This window comes from Rhagoletis zephyria, unplaced genomic scaffold (genome assembly GCF_001687245.7).
Source record: "Rhagoletis zephyria isolate East Lansing unplaced genomic scaffold, Rhagoletis_zephyria_1.1 Rzeph_scaffold_00042, whole genome shotgun sequence".
NCBI classification, from domain to species: Eukaryota; Metazoa; Arthropoda; class Insecta; order Diptera; family Tephritidae; genus Rhagoletis; species Rhagoletis zephyria.
In genome coordinates, this window is record NW_016157126.1 from 680,873 (window position 1) to 702,109 (window position 21,237).

The 21,237-nt window shown below is 41.5% G+C and overlaps 1 protein-coding gene and 1 long non-coding RNA gene across 3 annotated transcripts in view; both read right to left on the minus strand.

Moving 5' to 3' along the window:
- Nucleotides 1-21,237, minus strand: part of Gyf (GIGYF family protein Gyf) — a 262,645-nt gene that overhangs the window by 214,916 nt on the left and 26,492 nt on the right. For both annotated transcript variants that reach the window (XM_017621818.1, XM_017621825.1), the window contains exons 2-4: nt 8,150-8,326; nt 7,786-8,062; nt 3,305-7,540 (exon numbers count right to left, since the gene is read on the minus strand). In XM_017621818.1, coding sequence (XP_017477307.1) covers nt 3,305-7,540; nt 7,786-8,062; nt 8,150-8,326 — 4,690 coding nt within the window. The remainder of the gene's footprint in view (nt 1-3,304; nt 7,541-7,785; nt 8,063-8,149; nt 8,327-21,237) is intronic.
- LOC108367259 (uncharacterized) overlaps nt 10,316-21,237 on the minus strand; it is a 17,655-nt gene continuing 6,733 nt past the window's right edge. Inside the window, exon 3 of the long non-coding RNA XR_001848225.1 lies at nt 10,316-10,430. This is a non-coding gene — a long non-coding RNA (uncharacterized LOC108367259). The remainder of the gene's footprint in view (nt 10,431-21,237) is intronic.

The following is a 21,237-nucleotide window of genomic DNA, read 5'->3' on the forward strand; positions in this document are numbered from 1 at the left end:
TTAATGCGCACCACGACCTTTGGCACTCAAGCCTGTCAAACGATCGTAGGGGTACTGACTTGGCTGAGCAGATAGACGATTCGACATTCTGCGCAATGAACGACGACGCACCCACCAGGATTATGGGCACCTGCTGCAGCTCGCCAGACATAAAAATAGTCAGCGCTGGTCTGATAAACAGCATATCATGGCGACCTATGCTGACNACTTCTCCAAAGCTGATTGGAAAGGCTTCGCGGAATTTACTGAAAACACCTTCGCTGCCCTCCCCACACCAACCGACGTCCACCTTGGTGACCGTAAGTTCCGCAGGGTTGTCACCGCTGCTGCAGCCCACTTCGTACCGGCAGGATGCGTCACCGACCCACGCCCAGATTTCCCTGCTGAAGCGGCTGTTCTAGCCGATGAGCGTGACAGCCTTCGTCAGGCCGATCCCGGAGATCCCCGTATCAGCGATCTCAACGCGGAGATTCGGCAACTAGTGAACGTACATAAGCGGAAGAAGTGGGAAGAGCATCTGAAGACCTGCAACTTTACCTCTGGTGTAAGCATTGGTCAACCGTGAGGTCACTGTCCAATCCGACGAAGTCGAAATTTCTTTCGGCGACCATGCTTCGTCGGACCCGGAGCGATGCGCGAGCTATTTTAGCCGGCAGTTCATACTGCATCCTCCGGTGGACAAAGCCAAGCGTCGAGTGACCAGAAGGCTGCACAAACTGCCAACCTGTGCCCCCTTGCTTGAAGGCGAAAGCCTCCAAAGCCATGGGCCCCGACGGAATATGCATGCTGATACTGAAAAATTTGGGTCCTGCGGGGGTAGCTTACCTAACGGAGGTCCTCAACTTGTCTATGACCACTCTCATCATCCCAGACATCTGGAAGGTGGGGAGAGTGGTCCACTGCTCAAACCGGGGAAACCTGCCAACATAGGAGATTCTTATCATCCGATAACACTCCTTTCCCCGGTAGCGAAGACACTCGAGGCCTTTCTACTCCCGTATTTCACAAACAACTTGACCCCAGCGAAGCATTAGCATGGTTTCCGTAAAGTTCACAGTACAACAACAGCATTTAACGCCATAAACACTCAGATAACTCGTGGCCTTAACCGTAAACGTCCCTGTGAGAGAACGATTCTAGTAGCGCTGGGCATGTCAAAGGCTTTTGACACTGTCAGCCATTCCACACTACAAGAAGATATAGAGGCTTCCTCTCTCCCACAGAGGCTCAAACGGTGGTCGGCAAATTATCTAAGTGGTCGACACTCGTCGGTAATGTTTTGAGACAAATCGAGCAAACTTAGGAAAATAAAACAGGGGGTTCCACAGGGTGGTGTCCTTTCCCCACTACACTACAGAGGGAGTCTCGATTGTCTCTTACGCCAATGATTCCTCGATCATAGCGACTGGGAATGGAATTGATGACCTGTGTTCGAAAGTAAACGGATATCTCTCTAAACTTTCTCGCTTATTCACTGCAAAGTGTCTAGCCCTCTCCCCTCCGAAAACCTCTGCGACCCTTTTCACAACCTGGACGAAGGTCAGGCTACCGCTAGGAATTCACGTCGATGACACACCAATTCCGACGGTGAATAATTCTAAAATTCTCGGAGTAACATTCGACAGCCTGCTCTCCTTCTCTGCGCACGCAACCGCTATTGTCAATAAAGTACAGAGCCGCAACAAAGTCCTCAAGTCGCTAGCCGGCAGTACTTGGGGCAAAGACAAAGAAACGCAACATTCAAGGCAATAGGCCGGCCGGTTTTAAACTACGCAGCACCAGTGTAGTCGCCGGGGACTAGAAGGACGCAGTGGACGAAGCTACAGACGGTACAAAATACAGCACTTAGGACAGCGACTGCATGCCTCCTGATGTCACCAGAACACCACCTCCACGACGAGGCGAAAATGCTCCCAATTAGGGAGCACAACACGATGCTCTGCAAGCAGTTTCTTGCTGGGAGCCACAGATGTCGCCACCCAAATAGACAGCTGCTTGCAGAGGAGCCCTCGCCGAGGCACGTCAGGAGGCATCTATATGAACTGACGGACGAAGTCGAGAGGTTCATTAAGCAACCTCTGGACCCGTCAGCTCACAGACAGGCCCTGAACGGCATTCACAGGGACGCAGTCTCGAGTTATGTAGACTCAAGATCTGTGAATGCCGTTCTGGGCACACAAATACTGGACATTGACGCGACGGAGCTCCATCTGCCTCGGGAGACCAGGACAACAATAGCCCAACTTCGCTCTGGCTACTGCAGCAGGCTAAACTCCTACCTGAGTAGGTTAAATGCGGATGTGCCGAACGAATCTCCGGCATGCGGAGAGACCCCTCACGACTCGAAACACCTCTTCGCATGCCCGGAAAACCCCACAACCCTAACGGCGTCGTCCCTATGGACCGACCCCATAGAGGCTGCACGCTTCTTGGGGCTGCCGTTAGTGGAACTTGACAACGACTGAGATATTAGCCTATCTGGGCGGGGTTGTTGTAGCCGCTACAACAACAACAACGATTGAGGGAATAACCCAGGGATGGGCAGATTTTTGGCTCTTAAAGCCGTCAAAGATCCAGCAAGTGCTAAGCAAGAGCTAAATGAGTTCTCAGCGTAAAAGGGGCGTACAAAATACATTAAAAGCATTATATATATTTTTAATGAGAGTCGGAGTACAAGAAATTTGAATACGAACTTCCCCCTTCATGCTGGCTCTTGATGTTACCGCTTATCTGCCTCCTAAATGTGCCAAGCCGGCTCCTAAGTGCAAAAGGCTCCTGGGAGCCACTTTGCCCATATCTGGACTAGAAGGACTTTCGCACGAGGCGATTTTTCAACTCACCCAGGGTTGCACGAAAAAAATTGTATGGCTAAAAATATCAAAATAGAAAAATATTCACCATAAAAAGGCGTTTGCATTGTTCAACTTTGCATTTTACTTTTGGTTCAACAACAGTTGGTCGCCAGCCAACATTTAGCCATTCAACTTTTTTTTCGTGCAATCCTGCGTGGGTTGAAAGCAAAAGTTGAACGCAAAATCGCCTCGTGCGAACCGATCTGGGTAGGGTTGTTGTAGCCGCTACAACAACAACAACGACAACAGAGGATATAATAAGTGTAACTTTAATTGTATTCCAAACGAAAGAAAAGCAGGCATTACCTAAAAAAGTTTCGTGATAAATATATCGCTTTCATTTGTGCTACTCATGTCGAACAGCTAATGTGGGTTTCAAATCCATTTTACACAGTCATAATCTTATTTTTATATAAATTATTATTATAAAATAATATGTAATATGAACTCACCGTCAAGTTTTGTATTCATGTTGTTAAGACTTTTCGTACACCAAGCAACAAACTCATTCTCATAATCGTCTCGTTTATTATTACTAGCACTGCTACTGCCACTAGAGAGATTCTGTTGTTGATTTTTGTTACTGCCCTTTTTTTCAACACCGGCGCCGCTATCGGCATTATTACCTCCAGCTCTCGGTGGTAGTGCTTTATTGCTGGGACCTGGTTTTGCAGTATTAGCATGATGCTGTTGAATGTTGACCTTAGACGTTTTGCCATTTGGCGTTGCAGCATTTTGCATTACAGACACGGTTTGACTTTTACGCAAGTTGCGTGTTGCTGAAATCTGTTGGTTGTTTTCATGTTGGCCACTATTGGATGAAACTAGAGTGTTTGCAATAGAAGCTGGTATTTTTGGTTGTCCAGTTGGTGTGTGTTTGTTGTTATTATTGCTACAACCAGCGCTGTTTCCAGCAGCTGCAGTGTTGCTTGATAAATTGTTATTGGCGGCGACGGCTGCACTAAACTTGATTGGCTCCTCCCAGAAACCTGTGGTGCTGGTCGAACCCCAAACTTTTGTGCCGCTCCATATAGCAGAGATGCTGTTAGACCCCAAACCAGCACTACTAGAAGCACTAATGGCTGTAGCTGTAGCTGCTTGTTGCTGTTCTTGTTCCTTGCGACGCTGCATCTCCAGCTGCTCATTAGCAAGTCGTTTAGCTTCCTCTGCTTGTATTTCCGCAAAATTCTTAACCGGTACATCTTTTGCTGGTGCATTCCATTTTAACATTGAATCAAATGCTTCAGCAGCCGCGGCAGCACTAGCACGCACGCGCTTTACAAACAACTCCATTTGACGTTGTTCTATTTGACGTTCGCGCCTCTCAGCCTTTTGAATTTCAGCCAAGCATGGTCCTCCCTTGGTTGCAGCTGCGTTAGTTTGAGCAGACCATGGCGCGATTGAAGATTGCACGCGTTGCTCCTTAGTAGACTTAGAGCTTGAAGTAACGCTCCCATCTAAACCTGATGACGAATTATTTGGATTGGAATTGGTTCCCAACATTGCTTTTCGACGCTGAGCTTGTATCTGTTGTTGCCTTTCTTTTTCTTCCAGCACTTGTCGACGTTTCTCTTCATCAACCTGTTGCTGGCGTCGTTTCTCTTCGTCTGCTTGTTGGCGTTTCTTCTCTTCCTTCAAGCGACGCTTGTCATCTGCTTGATCACGGCGGCGATCGTCTTCATTTCTTTTACTACCCACGCCCTCATCGGATGCCTTAGCATTTTTAGTGGAGGAGAGGTGTTGCTTATTAACAATGCGTTTAGTATTGCCATTCTGATACTTGTCATTTATTTCCTCTTTCCGTTGTTTTGTTACAGTTGAAGTTGTAGGCAATACCGCTGTGGGTAAATTTTGCTGTTGGCTTTGCATGGTTGTATCTGCATGTTTAACAACATCAGTATCTGATACTTTATCCAGTAAATTTTGGCCGTCACTTACACTTAGTTGTGCCTCATTTCCACTGACGACTTGCATACTCAAAGAATTTTGTCTATCAAAGTTTTTTGCAGCATTAGATTCAGTTTGCTGCTGTGATTTTTGTAAAGATGGGACGTGTTCCAATGTCGGCAGATCCCACATGGACGTTGGAATTGTCTTTTGAGACTGCTGTGGTGCCTGTTGAATTTCCTGCGTCAGATTATTAACGTTTCCAGTAGCACCATTATTACCTTGTACAACCGTCATTGGGATGCCAACTAACATGTTATTTGACCACTCATTGGGCGGCAACTGGGAGGCCATAGGCGCTTGATTAGGCGCCGGAGGTAGCCATGAATGTACTAAAGAATTATTTTGACCTAAAGGGTTTCTAGCCACTAGCATTTGTGTTTCGTTAAGGAAATCAGCATTTGGACCGCCAATAAAGTCCTGAGGTTTTGTATTAGATAAGAGAGGTGAATTTGCTTCACCCGAGGGTAAAAACATACGCATATTAAAATTGTTTAGCAGTTCGTTTCCTGTTTGATCATCATTTACACTACCTAACTTTCCAGGACCACCGTTTTCCCTACCAGGCGGCAAAACGTTTCCAAATGGACTGGAGCTAAAAACCGTTTGCATTGGTTGTTGGTGCTGTTGTGAATTTATTAGGAAATCGTCTGGATCCAAAAATGGATTTGGCTGTGGTGGTGTCTGTTGCGAGACATTTTGGCTTCCTGTGCTTGCTGCAGCACCACCAAAAAGATGATCTTTTTTAGAACCATCAATTATAACATCATACAAATGGTTTGTAGCTGCCGGCGGATTTATTGAAACCAATGAATTACTCAGCCCTGAAAGATTGGATAAATATTCAGAGTGCATTTGTAGTTTTTGACGCACAACAGCCTCTTTTTCAGACGGTGTTAGATGCTGAAAACATTCATTCTCCGACATTTCGTTATATATTAACATTTCTTGATGACGCAACATCTGAAAGTACATATTCGAAACATCTACTGGTACAATATGATTTTTTACGTTGCCGCTCAGAAAATCAGCCCCGGCAACGCCAAAAGTGCCCTTAAGTTGATCCCGGTTTTCATTTTGTGTCTGCTGCTTTAAGGTAAAGTCGCCAATTAATTGTGGTTTTTGTGGCTGTCTCACTGCTCCTGGTGCAGAATTCGATAAATGCATGTTATCTAAATTTGGTATTAGATGGCTGTGTGTGAAAGGCATATTATCATTACAGAGTTTTATTAACTCGCCCAGCGAACGGAAGTGTGTATCACATAGTCGGCGTACGTATAGATTCTCGTTAAAATATCCAGCTCGATACCATTCAGTCATTTCGATCGCTGTGAACGGACCTTGTACCTTTGATTGAGGATCTCTATAGTACCACAGATCCGTTGGCGTAGCCGTTGATGTTGCCGAATTTAGACCATGTGGTAGACGACCACTTGATGAAAGATGTACCGCAGCTGCAAGCTGCTGCTGTTGCAAATGATGATGTTGCATTGCGGCGTGATCAACGACCACTCCCCCGCCATAGAGTTGAATGCCCTTGTGTACGCTACCATCCGGTAACGATGTCAAGGTAGGTGAAACAGCAGCTGGCGTTGGCATTGATTGCCGCGGAGTTTGCTTAAGCATGACAGCAACGCTTGTAAAAACATTAGGGGTACAGATGTTATTTCCTATAGGGGTTGATGGTGTTGCTGCTGTTGCATGGACTGATGCTTCTGATTTAATGGCATTTCGCACATTATCACTAATATTAATAGTGTCATCGTCCATAATCAATTTTTCAATCATGTCATCTGCAACCTCTCGCATACGATCAGACAGGTCACGATGAACACTGCTGTTGCTATCAGTTAATGTATTACTAGGTGTCGAGACCGAGTTACTAGTTGTATTGTAATAGGAAGTATTTGAAGTTGTAACTGCTTCTTTTGATACCACTTCTGTACTAGTCGTATCTGGCGTGCTTCCTTGTTGAGATTGTGAAGTAGCTAAGTTCGCCGAATCTAGCTCTTCCGTAACCGTGTTTTCGGCGTCAACGGACTTCGGATCATTATTTGTAGATGGAACAGCTAATGGTTCTAGGTCATTTTCTTTTAGTAAATCTATTGAATTTTCTGCAGGAGTACACGCAGCAGATTGCTCGGAGGATTCAGATCTACCTTCTTTGTTAAGGTCATTTTCCAGAGATGCCGTTGTTTCGCCAGTAGACGCTTCAGAAGATTTACTCTCTCTCACGCAACTGCCTGCGTAACGAGTGGAACTTTCACAACTTGAATCACTCTTTTTTCGACTCTGTTTACTACTGTTTTCACTTTCATCTTCATCCACGGAGCCATGGAAAGCACCACTAGCATCAAAAGTTCCTCCACCATTCGAAGGATTTTCCATTGCCCACTCTGGCAAATTGTCTTCACCATCTCCACCCGCTCCCGAAGACCCGCCTATACTACTATTATTGGTATTCCATTGAGTACTGCGGGTTGATGGTACATTCAAGCCAGATAGCGCGTTGAACGTTCGACTGGAAGCCTGGTTAGCACTGGTACCGTAAGGAGGATTTGCGGGTGTTTTAGTGGTACTGCCGCCACTATTGCTTCCAGCATAACTTCCTCGTTCGGTCACAGTTGTTATCGTTGAATAAGAACGTTGCATAGTCATACCACTCCCACCGTTATTGCTGAATCCAACGTCAGCAGCTGGGCTGGCTGATATTTCGTCGTCTCGCCAACTTGTAGAACGCCCTGTTATTTAAATAAATAAAACAGTTAGTGCGCCTAGACACCGCTATAGAAGTGAAACTTCTTTTGATTCATGTGGCAGCTAAAACATTTTTTATCTTTTCATAGCTTCTCATAACCTTAATCCCAATCTCAACCTCAATTTCAATCTCTAGCAAAATCTTCTTTAATACTACAGACACTGAAGAAGTTTCACTTCAATACACATGGAACATGGAAAGTTTTTCAAGGAATAGATATATATATACCCCAGCGGTGTGTTGCTGCAAAACTGCCACTGATGCTGTTACTTCCACGCCAAGCTTCAGCATTGCCCAAGCCACTTGTGGATGCATCACCTGAACCATCTTCATTACGGTTCCTGCGCCAGTTTTCCATATTTCGGGGATGATTAGAAAACTCTTTGCGGGGACTTGAAGTAGGCGTACCATTCCAGTCTGAGCTCAGGCCAATTCCACCTATATTCCCACTACTCATATTCAATGAATCTCCGCCTCCATTGCGTTCCGACCAGCCTCGGTCAGTCTAGTATAAGAAAATACAAAATGCTCAGATCAGTGTCATATCGGCCGAGACGCAGTAACGAATATTTATTAGACTTAATGAAATTACCTTTAGAGGCACTGAACGTGAGTCATCATCACCAAATAAAGCGGTAGGTCGCTGGTATATTTGATGATAATTAGATTTACCGCGCATTCGTCCACGATCTACGGATCCACCTCTGCCAGTTCCTCTTGTGGAACTACTGAAACCAACTGGCGATCGTTGCATCCATGAAGGCCGCTGCTACAATATTTTTTAAAATCGATTAAAGTCAGTACCAAATGGAAATATTTTATCTAATATATTAAATGAAGTAAAAACATATTTCATTTGTTTGCAAAAGATGCTGATGTACAGACTTGACAACGCGCGTGTTATTTTTCATTTACCTATCGACTGTTTAAGCTTCGTTCTCAAAGAAAATTTGTTCAATTTGGTTGAGAGTAGGAGATTTTACAACACTCTTGAGAAGGAAGACAAAACTGGGCATTTTCGACAAGTGCCACTGTTGTATCTTGAGTTACAGCTAAGCAGCGCGAAGGGCGAGATGGGCAGCTTCCTGGAGCATCTAGCTGCTGAGGAGGCAGCGGTCTTGAGCATGCCAGGGACGAAGAGCAGCTAAGACCCACCAAAGTGTCCAGCGACAGGACACATCGCAAACCTAGAGCAAGAATTACTTCTGGAAGCACTAAAGTACATAAGACTAGCATAATTTACCTTCCGAACAAGATCGGTCGCGCCACCGGTCCGGAAGCTCTCTTTACAGGTACAAAAAGACAGAGAAGGCAGGCAACCGCCATCGTCCAGGGCAGTTACCGATTCAACCCCCTATTATGTATTCGTACGATGCACGATAGACGCTTGCATTCTCTATTACGAATCGATGTTGTCGTATGAAATTCGATAACTAGCGTATTTGATGTGTGCTGGTTCACAATAAGAAGTCAACAAAAACCACAGCCATTCACAAAATACATCTGTCGGGCGTATGAAAACGATAATACGAGAACTGATTTCATACAATATGCTTACAAGCGTTTATCGTCTATCGTATGAAAATTCGTAATAGGGGGGCAAGAGTCGACATCTTTCGAAGAGTCGGCATTATTCAAACAGTCATCACCGCTCCACGAGTCGGCACCGTTCTAAGCGCCGGAACCGTTCCGGCAGCAAGCACCGCGAGGAGTTGAACACGTCAGGAGGCATCTATATGAACTGACGGACGAAGTCCAGAGGTTCATTAAGCAACCTCTGGACCCGACAGCGTACAGACAGGCCCTGAACGGCATTCACAGGGACTCAGTCTCGAGTTATGTAGACTCTAGACCTGTGAATGCCGCCCCGAAAGTCCCGAAAGTCACAAAAATTCCGAAATTAGTCCCCAAAATACGGATTTTAGTTCCCAAAATCTCGAAAGTCCCAAAAAACTCGAAGCAGACCCGGAAGTCCGAAATAAGTCCCAAAAATCCGTAAATAGTCCCGACGTAGTCTAGAATATCCCGATATTAGTTCCGAGAATCCCAAAATCTCAAACAAAGTTTCCGGGAATCCCTAAAGAATTACGAAATAGCTTCGAAAATCCCGAAATATTCCCGAAAATCCCGAAATAGTCTCGAAAATTCTGATTTAGTCTGAAGAATCTCTAAAATCCCGAAATAGATCCCAAATTAAGGTGTGGTGAGTTGATTTGAGGAGAGGTGAAGTGAGTTGTGGTAAAGTAAGTTGAGGTGAATGTAAGGTGAGGTGTCAATTCTCTAAATTTCTCCTAAACTATACAGTATTTAGTTTGAAAGTATTTAGCCATCGACTAAATACCTGGGTACTTTAGTGAAAGTATTTTGCATCCCCAAGGTACCTGAGTACTTTGGACCAGAGTATTTAGCGCCTGCTAAATACTTTCGTTTTTTGTACTTTGGTATCTAGCAGCTCCTAAATACCTAAGTAAATAGTACTTGGGTATTTAGCAGCTCCTAAATACCTAAGTAAATAGTACTTGGGTATTTAGCAGCTCCTAAATACCTAAGTAAATAGTACTTTGGTATTTACAACAACACAAAATACCTTAATACTTTTGTACTTAGTACTTAATACTTAGTAAATACAATTTTGCCCATCACTGCCTATAACCTTACCGGGGTAAAAACTAACAAGTGTGCACAGTTTCGTGCGATTCCGTGTTGGTTCAAAAGATGTAAGGTAATAAACAAACAGACATTCACATTTTTATACAGTGACGAGCAAAACTGTAACATGGTGTAACGCTTTTTATATCAGCCGCCGCTATCTTTTCAAGTTCTAACGACATTCACACTTTTGTTGTATATTCTTATTGGTACACCTGTACTTCCTCTCTCATAACGAATTAAGTCAATCCAGTTATGCACTTATATTTTTTAATAACTTTTTGAAAATTTTCACGAAAATAAAGAATTGTTAACACAATGTTCAGTATACATTTGCTTTTTTTAGTTCCTGGATGCAATTTGGAATACCTTAAGTGTATCTCTGTAAAAATTCTGGATAGATCCTTGGTTTGCTTTCACAGCTCATGTACTCCATTGGCGGACTTGGATACTTAGTAAGCTGCGCTTTTAGTTGATACCGCAAATTTTCGACGAGATTCATATCCGCGGATTGTGGAGGTCATTTCAAATTAGCAAATTTTTGCTTTTGCATCCAGTCTTTGCGAACATGTGCAGTGTGTTTTGATTTCAGATGGTTCAGGTGATTTTTCAGCAGAAACTCTAATTTTTCGACTACATCTTGCAAATTTTGCTGAAATATGAACAGATACTGTTCCTTAGCGAGCAGGGGCGTACCAATAAGAATATACAACAAAAGTATGAAAGTAGCTACAACTAGAAAAGATAGCGGTGTCTAAAATAAAAAGTGTTACACCATGTTACAGTTTTGCTCGTCACTGTATAAAAATGTGAATGTCTGTTTGTTTATTACCTTATATCTTTTGAACCAACACGGAATCGCACGAAACTGTGCACACTTGTTAGTTTTGCACACTGTGTTTTGCTCGTCACTGTATATAGATTTACATGGCTTTATTAAATGCAAACATATGCGAAAACCTATCTTTTTCGTGTAGAGTTAACATTTGTCGCGCACGTGCCAATTCGCAGAAGTTTAAAAATTTGTTGCGATGGAAGCGGCGCACAGTGTGCTTTTTGAACACTCCATGCGAATTAATCGTAGCGCTTTCGACAGAAGCAACATCTTGATATGAAACAAATGGTTTTGAAAGCTAATGTAATTCCCTTTCAGGGAAAAATACTGCCATTGACCCACAATTACTCCTTGACCTTAAAAAAATTGGTCAAAAATAGTGTTCTTCAAAAAAAAAAAACATGAAAAATTCATCCGATTTGTTCCAAAATAAAATTTTTTGCATATTTTATTACACTAATATTATAGATTTTGAGACGAGAAACACTATCCCGCAGTTTAGAAATCGAAAAAAATTGTAACACCTCAATTTAAGAAATGCATTTTTTTGTTTTACATGGAGCTGTGCATCCTTCTCACAACTTTATTTCACTCGAATAACAAGTACGCTGTAGTGCAAAAGTCAAGTTATAACAGTTTTAAACCATACTTCGAATCTGCTGTACGACTTTTTACTCTGAAAATAGAAGAAAAAATGCAAATATATCGAATGAAATTTCGAAGTTTAACATTAACAAATCCGGTGGATTTAACGTTTTTTTTTTGTTGAACCACACTATTTTTGACCCACTTTTTTGAGATCAAGGAGTAATTGTAGATCATATTTTTGTATTTTTTCGGGAAAGTGAATAAAATTAGCTTTCAAAACCATTTTGTTTCATATCACAATATTGCTTATGTTCAAAGCGCTACGATTAATTCGCTTGGAGTGTTCAAAAGGCACACTGTGCGGCGAGGGGAAGACGAAAGCAAATCAATCGCACATATATGGCCAAATCTCCGGAATCGAGCAATTTTACTCTAAAAAAACGTAACATTTTAAATTGAGCGCGCAAAAATAAATTATACATCAAATTGTTTGAAATCCATTGAGGAAAAATCAAATTCTTTACTTTCCTCAAATGCTTAAAGAGTTATAAGTAAAAAACAATCATTTTTGAAAACTCAAAGTTGGGTATACTTCCAGAGAGCGTAGTTTTTGTCCGATTTCAAAAATTTTTTAGACAGTATTTAAAAAGGTCAGGTGCAATGTGTATATACAATTTGGTAAAGATTGGTGAAGTGGTTTTTGAGATACAAATATTTTACATGAATTCCAAAAATTTTTACGAAAAACTAATTTTCGCTTAAGATCCATTGAAAATATCATTTTGGACTATTTATTTTAGACAAACATTATTTTAGGTATTTAGCAGTTTCATCGAACTTTATGAAGAATGTTATCTAACGATCACGCTTAATGCCAACCTGTTATGTTTTAGTCTGTCAGTGTTCCATCAAAAAAAGGGAATTGACGCAAATGCCTATTCAGACAATATTTGTTATATGTTTAATATTTTCAAAGGCACGCAGCTGTAAAAGGTCTTATTTTTACCTTTAATGTGTAATTAATATGTGTATAAAGAAATAAAAAAGAACTTAAATATGTCCTTTTTGATAATTACGAGTGACAGATTTCAAATTATTAGTTTATTTCCAAAAAGGAGCATATATTTTTCTCAACGCCTAATGTATTTTCCACCTTTACATTTAGTTTTTAACCAAAGTGACACATCAAGATTGGTATTTTAGTTACTTTGACTGCTTATAAAAATTAAAATGACACTATTAAAATAAAAAAAATTAAATAAGTTGTAAGCACCCGTCACATTTGTTATCAAAATTATAAAAAGTAAAATTCCATTAATAAAATTAATTTAAAGGTGAGTGACATAAAAGCACAGTTTTCCGGAGATTTGCACATATATCGTCACCTGAAATGCAAAAGGACGTAACAAACATCGTCGCTGAAATTCAAAAAGTCGTAACTACTAACAAAAAAAAACAAAATTCAGTTTTTGATTGATATGATGAATTTCATCGAATTACAACTCCCACGTCATTTAATGAAAACAATTTTAATTTTTAGTTACGACTTTTTTCATTTCAGTTACGATGTTGTTATGTCTTTTTGCATTTCAGGTGACGTGGGTGGCGTGGGTCGGTGATGCATCCTGCCGGTACGAAGCGGGTTGCAGCAGCGGTGACAGCCATGATATGCTGTTTATCAGACCAGCGCTGACTATTGTTATGTCTGGCGAGCTGCAGCAGCTGCCCATAATCCTGGTGGGTGCGTCGTCGTTCATTGTGCAGAATGTCGAATCGTCTATCTGCTCAGCCAAGTCTGTTCCCCTACGATAGTTTGACAGGCTTGAAAAACCAAAGATCGTGGCGCGCTTAAAAGTCGCCTACTACCATACGGTTTTCACCTCTGAGCAGCGCACCTATGTCAGGGTGATATCCTACCGGGCAACAGGTTACAGGGGATATATAAACGTTAAATATTTCGAGCTCAACATCGCCTGACCGGATAGCAATGCCCTGACATTCTACGATGGTATCCCTGCGGTCGATGTCTGCTTCGATAAGACGATACTGCACGGTGTGGTGCGTAATGAACGCTAAGCCTCCACCATTATCCCGCTCGTGATCCCGACGGTGCACGTTGTACCCGGCACAATTCAACAGTGTTGAATTGCTGTGCAACTTCGTCTCTTGGACCGCAGCTATCAATATGTCATGCCTTCCCATGAAGACGATTATCTCCTCGATCTTGCTCTGAAGCCCGTTACAGTTAAATTGAAGGAGCTTCATGTGGTTCGGGAGACGTGTGGTGATGCGGGGTGTGAGGGATGTGTGTGGTCGTGCCGCAGTTGGCTGTGTGCGCCGCTGAGGTGGTTGCCGCCCTGTGGTGATGGTGGGAGGCGTAGCCGTTTAGGTCTGCGACCGAGCAGCGCAACACGGGCCCTCGAAGTTCCTCGTCCAATCTCGCGTGGTGCGCAGACCTCAGCATGCCCTAAAGTGGCACCAGCCAAGGCAGGTGTTGCACATGACTGATGTCACATTACGGAATATCCTGGTCTGACATACCGTGGTGTTTGTTTGGGACTGCTCAGGTGGACTGGGGTTAGCCGTGGAGGCTGCTCTGTTTGAGCAACAGGGGGCCACAAAAGACGTGGTCCACTACCGATGTGTCCGTAGTCCTGAGCAGACTCTGAGGTGACTCCACCCCTCGCAAGCATTGCACTTGACGGAGGTGGAGCTGTGATGTAGTCGTCTCTGGCATACACAGCAGGTGTAGGTTTCTGGCCCTTGGTTTGACTCGATGCCAGTACCAGAAAACGTAACGAATGTAGCCCAATGGTCGAACAACTTCTGTGATACTTCGCCGACCTAAACGGGGTTAGATCGCCGAAACAACAGCCCTTGGTCGGGTAAAACCCGAGTCATTCCGGTACGTAGAACCGGCTGTCGTGGGAATGTCTTAGCTGGAATCGATATTAGTAGTTACGTTGTTAGTATCAAAGGTCCAATTGGACCCCAATTGAAAAAAGCTAATAAATAGAGTTATATGTACGGATGCAAATCGCTCATACAATCATCGAAATTGGTAATATCGATATTAACCAAAAAAAAATACCGACTGATCGATAAATCTACCAAAAAATATCGATACTATATCGATAGTGAATATCGGTAAAAGATTTTGTTGATGATTATTTATTTACATAAGTGTATGTAATTTTCTATGTACAAATATGTTGTCCATAAAAATACATGTAGCCTGCACGATTATGTTAGCATCGTACGAGTACGTTATTAAATAACACTTCTGACGATTACCACGATGCCAAAGTAGCGAAGTTACTCGGCATTGTCGCATCGTACGATTACTAACAGCACCGTCGATTAGTAACAGCATAGCAGAGTAATAATTCTGCTAATAAATTGGCACCATCTGCATCGTCAATAGCACTGTGACCAGATAGTCACAAAACCATCTGAACTATACCTGCATATCGAATTTTTTATTTACTTCAGCATAAATTGATTCATAAAGTCATAGGCGCATATTCATAGTCATATTTAGTACTCAACTAAGTCGAAACTATTCTAAGTCACAACTAAAGCTATTCATAGTCGCCTTAGTTTCGACTTTTCTGGCTAAGTACCAACTTAAAATTTAGTTTCGGCTGCAGCTGCAACTAAGTCGTAACTAGGAAGAAGTATTTTATCAAATTAAGGGAAAATAGACGAAACATGTAAAAATTAAGTTGGTAGAGGATGATTTTGATAATATTGAATAATCTCCCATTAAAATTTACAAAGATCGATCCATTTTAATCGGAAGATGAAATTAAATGCGTATTACAATTCGAAAAAAGCTACGTCACAATTTTATAATTGGAATAATTTATATAAATTCTCAAATAATAAGTCAGTTTCACGCTAGTTCTTTTAAAGTAAATTTGTGCATAACATTTAGATATCTACTATTTGTATGTTTTACAGCATGCTTTCGATAAACATCGATTTCACATCACTGCGGTTGTTCTGGCTATTTCACACAGTTAACAAGAAAATTATAATTTATTCTTTTGCATAATCATGCAATGAAAATAAAAATTACATAAACGGACGATCAAACTTGACATTATTTAATAAAAATGTAATTTTTCCAAAATATCGTAAAGAAAAATCGATACATTTTCACACTCGTTTGCTATATCGTAAACTAAGTCGAAACTACTTAGTAGAAGTCTGAAATGCGACTATGAATAGAAGTAAATTTTAAGTTAGTAAATTAAAGTTGCAACTTTGTTAGTTTCGACTTAGTTGCTGGACTATGAATACGCGCCATAGAAATAAAACATATTTCAATTTAGCAGAAACGATAGCATAAAGTAGGAGTGAGAAATTAAAAAATAAATTTAATTAAATACTTTTCAATACCCATTCGTCCTCGTAAACCAAAAATTTGACTCCTTCATTTGTTATTCTTCATTGCACTGAATTTTTTAATGTTTTTTGAAGCAATCGTATCTTTAAAATTACAAAGTCCTTTTAAAAAAAACTGACATAAGAAAGAAAATCTAAAAACGAAGTTTTACTATAGTTTCGTAAGTACATATATTGAATGCTACCATTTATACATTTTTTTTTGTACTGCTTGGTATTCATCAAAATGATAAAACTCTATGTAAAGTGGGGAATTTATAAAACAAAAAATTTTATCTAAAATAGCTAACTCGATTTAAAAAAGCTGGGAAAATTGCTAATAGCTAAACGTCGAAAATAGTACCTACAAAATACTCAACTGGTAACACTGATGCTGGGCACAGGAAGGCAGTGCCATTTTGGCGTAGTATTAGTGCGTCACGCTCATGGTTGCCACATTTTATGTATTGGATATTTTTTCGTGCATGGCTTTTTGGCCTCTTTTGCTTATAGGTATAGTGAAGCGATGTATATTAGAACTTTTTAGAACTAGTACATATTTACATTTTACATATAAAAATTTTATGCTTGTAAAATTTAAAAAATTTTGACTGGTATAATTCATTTGTTTAATACTTGGGTACAATTTTGATGGTATACAATCTTTCAATGTTTAGGTTCTATTATTTTCATAAAAAATGTGCTTTCACATAAATAGGTATACAATTCTAATACCTCATAAATATTATCCTTTTTTTGGGTGTAAACCAGCATTAAAATTTCTTATATATTTATATAGCTAGAATCAAATTATTCTGAAATAAAGCGTCATTTGTGTTCCTTTTATAAAAATCCTAAAGCAATTTTAACTCATGTAGATATATATTACCATCATTTATTAACTCAAACTAGTAGTTCTCATTCAGGGTCATACATTTTGTGTTTGGTTTGTAGCAAATGCATGCAAATAAAAATCGAAAACAAAGTGTATTAAAAACGCGCTACTTTTGGCTTTGGGTATTTCTTGTAAAGTTCATTCATAAATGAAGCAAGCGTGTGCCAAGATTACGAATAAAAAACAATCAACATTAGAATATGTATGTGGTGTGAGAAATTCAGTGTGTATGGGAGGTGCCATGCCCCCTTTTTCAATAACTCCCATTTTTTCCATGAGTTTGGCGTTGATACTATATATCTCTGTACTAAGTTACAGTACTCTATGATAAATACTTCCAGAGATATGTTGTGTGAAAACTTCAGTTTGTATGGGAGGTGCCACGCCCCCTTGATATATCGAAATTATTTTTCTTCTATTATCATCCTTTGAGGGTCTAGAGTCGACGTCCAAAATTTCAATAATATCGGTACAGCTGTTCTCGAGTTTTTCGAATAGAAAAAAGCGAAAAAACGGCTTTCAAAATATATATTAGTATTGATAACGAATGAAATACATTTTTTAATTAAATGTATCCTGTGGCAAAATGTTTATGAATATTTTTTTAAAGAATTGCAGACATTTGAAATTAATTTCAAGTATTTTCCAAATAAGTGGAAGCATTCAAACGTGAATTTTGTTTCTTTCATTTTTCAACATAAATAAATAAAAAAAAGTTTTTTTAAAAAATCGCCACGGATAGATCGACGCGATTTAATTATCTTTTATTTAAAAAAAAAAAATTGAAATCGGTTCATATTTGGACTCTCAAAATTCATTTGTCCACAGCAATCTTTTTTGCCCCACTGTGCGCTGTGCGGATGAAACAAATGGAAACGATAATCACTAACCGAACTTTTTCAGAACTTTTTTCCGCAACGCGTTGCTCTGTTTGTGGCAGGCAAAGTACCGTTCTCAAAGGTTTGTAAACGTCTCGTTACCGGATCACTTTGTATAGTTTTTCAAACGTATGTTTTTCCCTGTCCCATTGCTATTTTGGTCTTCCCATATAAAAAAGGAAGCAGTTTTTATTTTTATATGAGATTAATGTACTGAATAATTTATGACAAACTAACAATCCATTTGCCGCCTCTTTACTAATATTATTAACAGATACACATTTTGCTAAACTAAGTCGTTCTGAAGGACTTCCCTTTTATGAAAAATTATGGAGCCAACGAACTACTTAAGGAAGCTTTACTTTCACAAATTCTTCGCCAAATCGAACCTTAGTTTTTGTGTCGGTTAGGATACTTTGAATCGGTGGTTGGCATACTAACACATTAAAACAATTCAATGAGTCAGACTGTTTGCGTTGAAAGCACCGCTCAGCAGAGTTAGAGCTCCGGCGTGCCTAAATCGGAGTAAATTGTAGTAGAATATAAATTCCGTAATTTTTTTATACATTATTCGTTTACATACACATATTTACATACATGTATATACATACAAATAGGTAAGATGAAAATTTTGCATTTTTTTAATAACCTAACGTATGCTTCTGTTAGTTTTAAAACGGGAGACAAAACGACTTCTTGTTTTTTTTAAGGTGCAATACTGCAATAGGTGAACTTTATTTTTGAAAGAAAATTGAAGTAGACTCAGCAATCCGGTTTTACTCCGATCATGGTTGGTTAATACCGGTTAAAAACGGGCTCGCTTATCTGCATAAATAGCCTTTATTTGCATTAGCTCATGCATTTTCCTCTTTCAAATACGCATAAGCAGATGAACAAATGCACGAAATTTTTGGGAATTAACTCGGATCTAAAGGAGCGCAAATTCGGAGTTGGATTTGTGGTGGGAGAGAGACTCCGTCGCCGAGTACTGTCGTTCACCCCGGTGGACGAGCGTCTAGCCATAATACGCATTAAAGCGAGATTCTTTAACATCTCGCTCTCTGCGCCCATGCCCCGACGGAAGAGAAGGATGAGGCATCCAAGGATCTCTTCTATGAGCGCTTGGAGCGCACGTACGAGCGCTGCCCCCGTCATGATATCAAAATCGTGCTTGGCGACTTCAATGCCAGGGTGGGCAAAGAAGGGATCTTTGGAACCACCGTCGGAAAATTCAGCCTCCACGACGAAACGTCCGACAACGGATTGAGGCTGATCGACTTCGCCGGGGCCCGAAACATGGTAGTATGCAGTACTAGGTTCAAGCATAAAAAGATCCATCAAGCTACCTGGCTGTCTCCGGATCGAAAAACGAGAAACCAAATCGATCATGTTGTGATAGACGGAAGGCACGCTTCCAGTGTTTTAGACGTACGCACACTCCGAGGCCCAAACATCGACTCGGACCACTATCTTGTTGCAGCCAAGATACGCACCCGCCTCTGTGCAGCAAAAAATGTGCGCCCAAATATGCAAGGAAAGCTTAACGTCGAAAAGCTGCAATCACAACAGACAGCCAGCGCTTTCGCTACTCGACTCTCACACCTGCCCTCAGAGAGCACTCTTTAACAAACTGACATATGCGAGCAGTGGAACCACATTTCCCGCCCATTAAGTACCGCCGCTGAAGAAGTAGTCCNAAAGCTGCAATCACAACAGACAGCCAGCGCTTTCGCTACTCGACTCTCACACCTACTCTCAGAGAGCACTCTTCAACAAACCGACATATGCGAGCAGTGGAACCACATTTCCCGCTCATTAAGTACCGCCAGCGAAGAAGTAGTCGGATTTCAGCGAGCCCGAAAGAACAACTGGTACGATGGGGATTGTCAGGAAGCTGCTGAGAAAAAAGATGCCGCCTACAGAGCCACGCTGCGATCGGGCGCAACGCGCGCTATGTGGGACCGCTATAGGGATCTGAAGAGGGAAGCGAGACGTATTTGCCGCAATAAGAAGAGAGGCCGAAATACGTGAACGCAAAGAGCTTGAAATGCTGGCCGAAAGGAAGAATGCCCCAGAAAATTTTACCAGAGAGTTAGGNTGCGATCGGGCGCAACGCGCGCTATGTGGGACCGCTATAGGGATCTGAAGAGGGAAGCGAGACGTATTTGCCGCAATAAGAGAGAGAGAGGCCGAAATACGTGAGTGCGAAGAGCTTGAAATGCTGGCCGACAGGAAGAATGCCCGAAAATTCTACCAGAGAGTTAGGCGACTTACGGAAGGTTTAAACAGGAACAATAATGGCGACCTAGTAACTGATGTCCAGAGCGTACTTAAATTATGGAGAGAACACTTTTCCGCCCTACTAAATGGTAACAGCACGGAAAGTTGTGGAGAAGAAAAACGCGAGCCCGCAGTCGATGATGACGGAGTCGACGTTCCACCGCCTGACTATGACGAGGTACGTATAGCAATAACGCGGCTGAAAAACAACAAAGCCGCTGGAGCTGACAGCCTGCCAGCTGAGCTATTCAAGTACGGCGGCGAGGAGTTGATAAGGTGCATGCATCAACTCTTGTGCAGAATATGGTCAGATGAACGCATGCCCGACGACTGGAATTTAAGTGTGCTCTGCCCAATCCACAAGAAAGGCGACCCCGCCATTCGCGCCAACTACCGCGGGATCAGCCTTCTAAGCATAGGTTACAAGGTCTTATCGAGCGTATTGTGTGAAAGACTGAAGCCCACCGTCAATGAACTGATTGGGCCTTATCAGTGTGGCTTTAGAACTGGCAAATCCACCATAGACCAGGTATTCACAATACGCCAAATCCTGGAAAAAACCCGCGAGAAAATGATCGAAACTCACCACCTGTTTGTCGACATTAAAGGCGCTTTTGACAGCACTAAAAGGAGTTGCCTATACGCCGCTATGTCTGAATTTGGCATCCCCTCAAAACTCATACGGCTGTGTAAAATGACGTTGAGCAATACCACCAGCTCCGTCAGAATTGGAAAAGACCTCTCCGAGCCGTTCGCCACAAAACGGGGTTTCAGACAGGGCGACTCCCTTTCATGTGACTTCTTTAATCTGATGTTGGAGAAGATAATAAGAGCTGCAGAACTGAACCGCTCAGGAACAATTTACTACAAGAGCGTGCAATTGCTGGCTTATGCCGATGACATCGACATCATCGGTAACAAAAACCGCGAAGTCTGTTCTGCCTTTTCCAAGTTGGATAGGGAAGCAAAGCGCATGGGTCTGGTGGTAAACGAGGACAAGACGAAGTATCTCCTGTCATCAAACAAACAGTCAGCACATTCGCGCCTTGGCACCTACGTCACTGTTGACAGTTACAATTTCTAGAAAGTAGAGAATTTCGTTTACTAGGGAACCAGCATTAACACCGATAATAATGTCAGCATTGAAATCCAACGTAGAATCACTC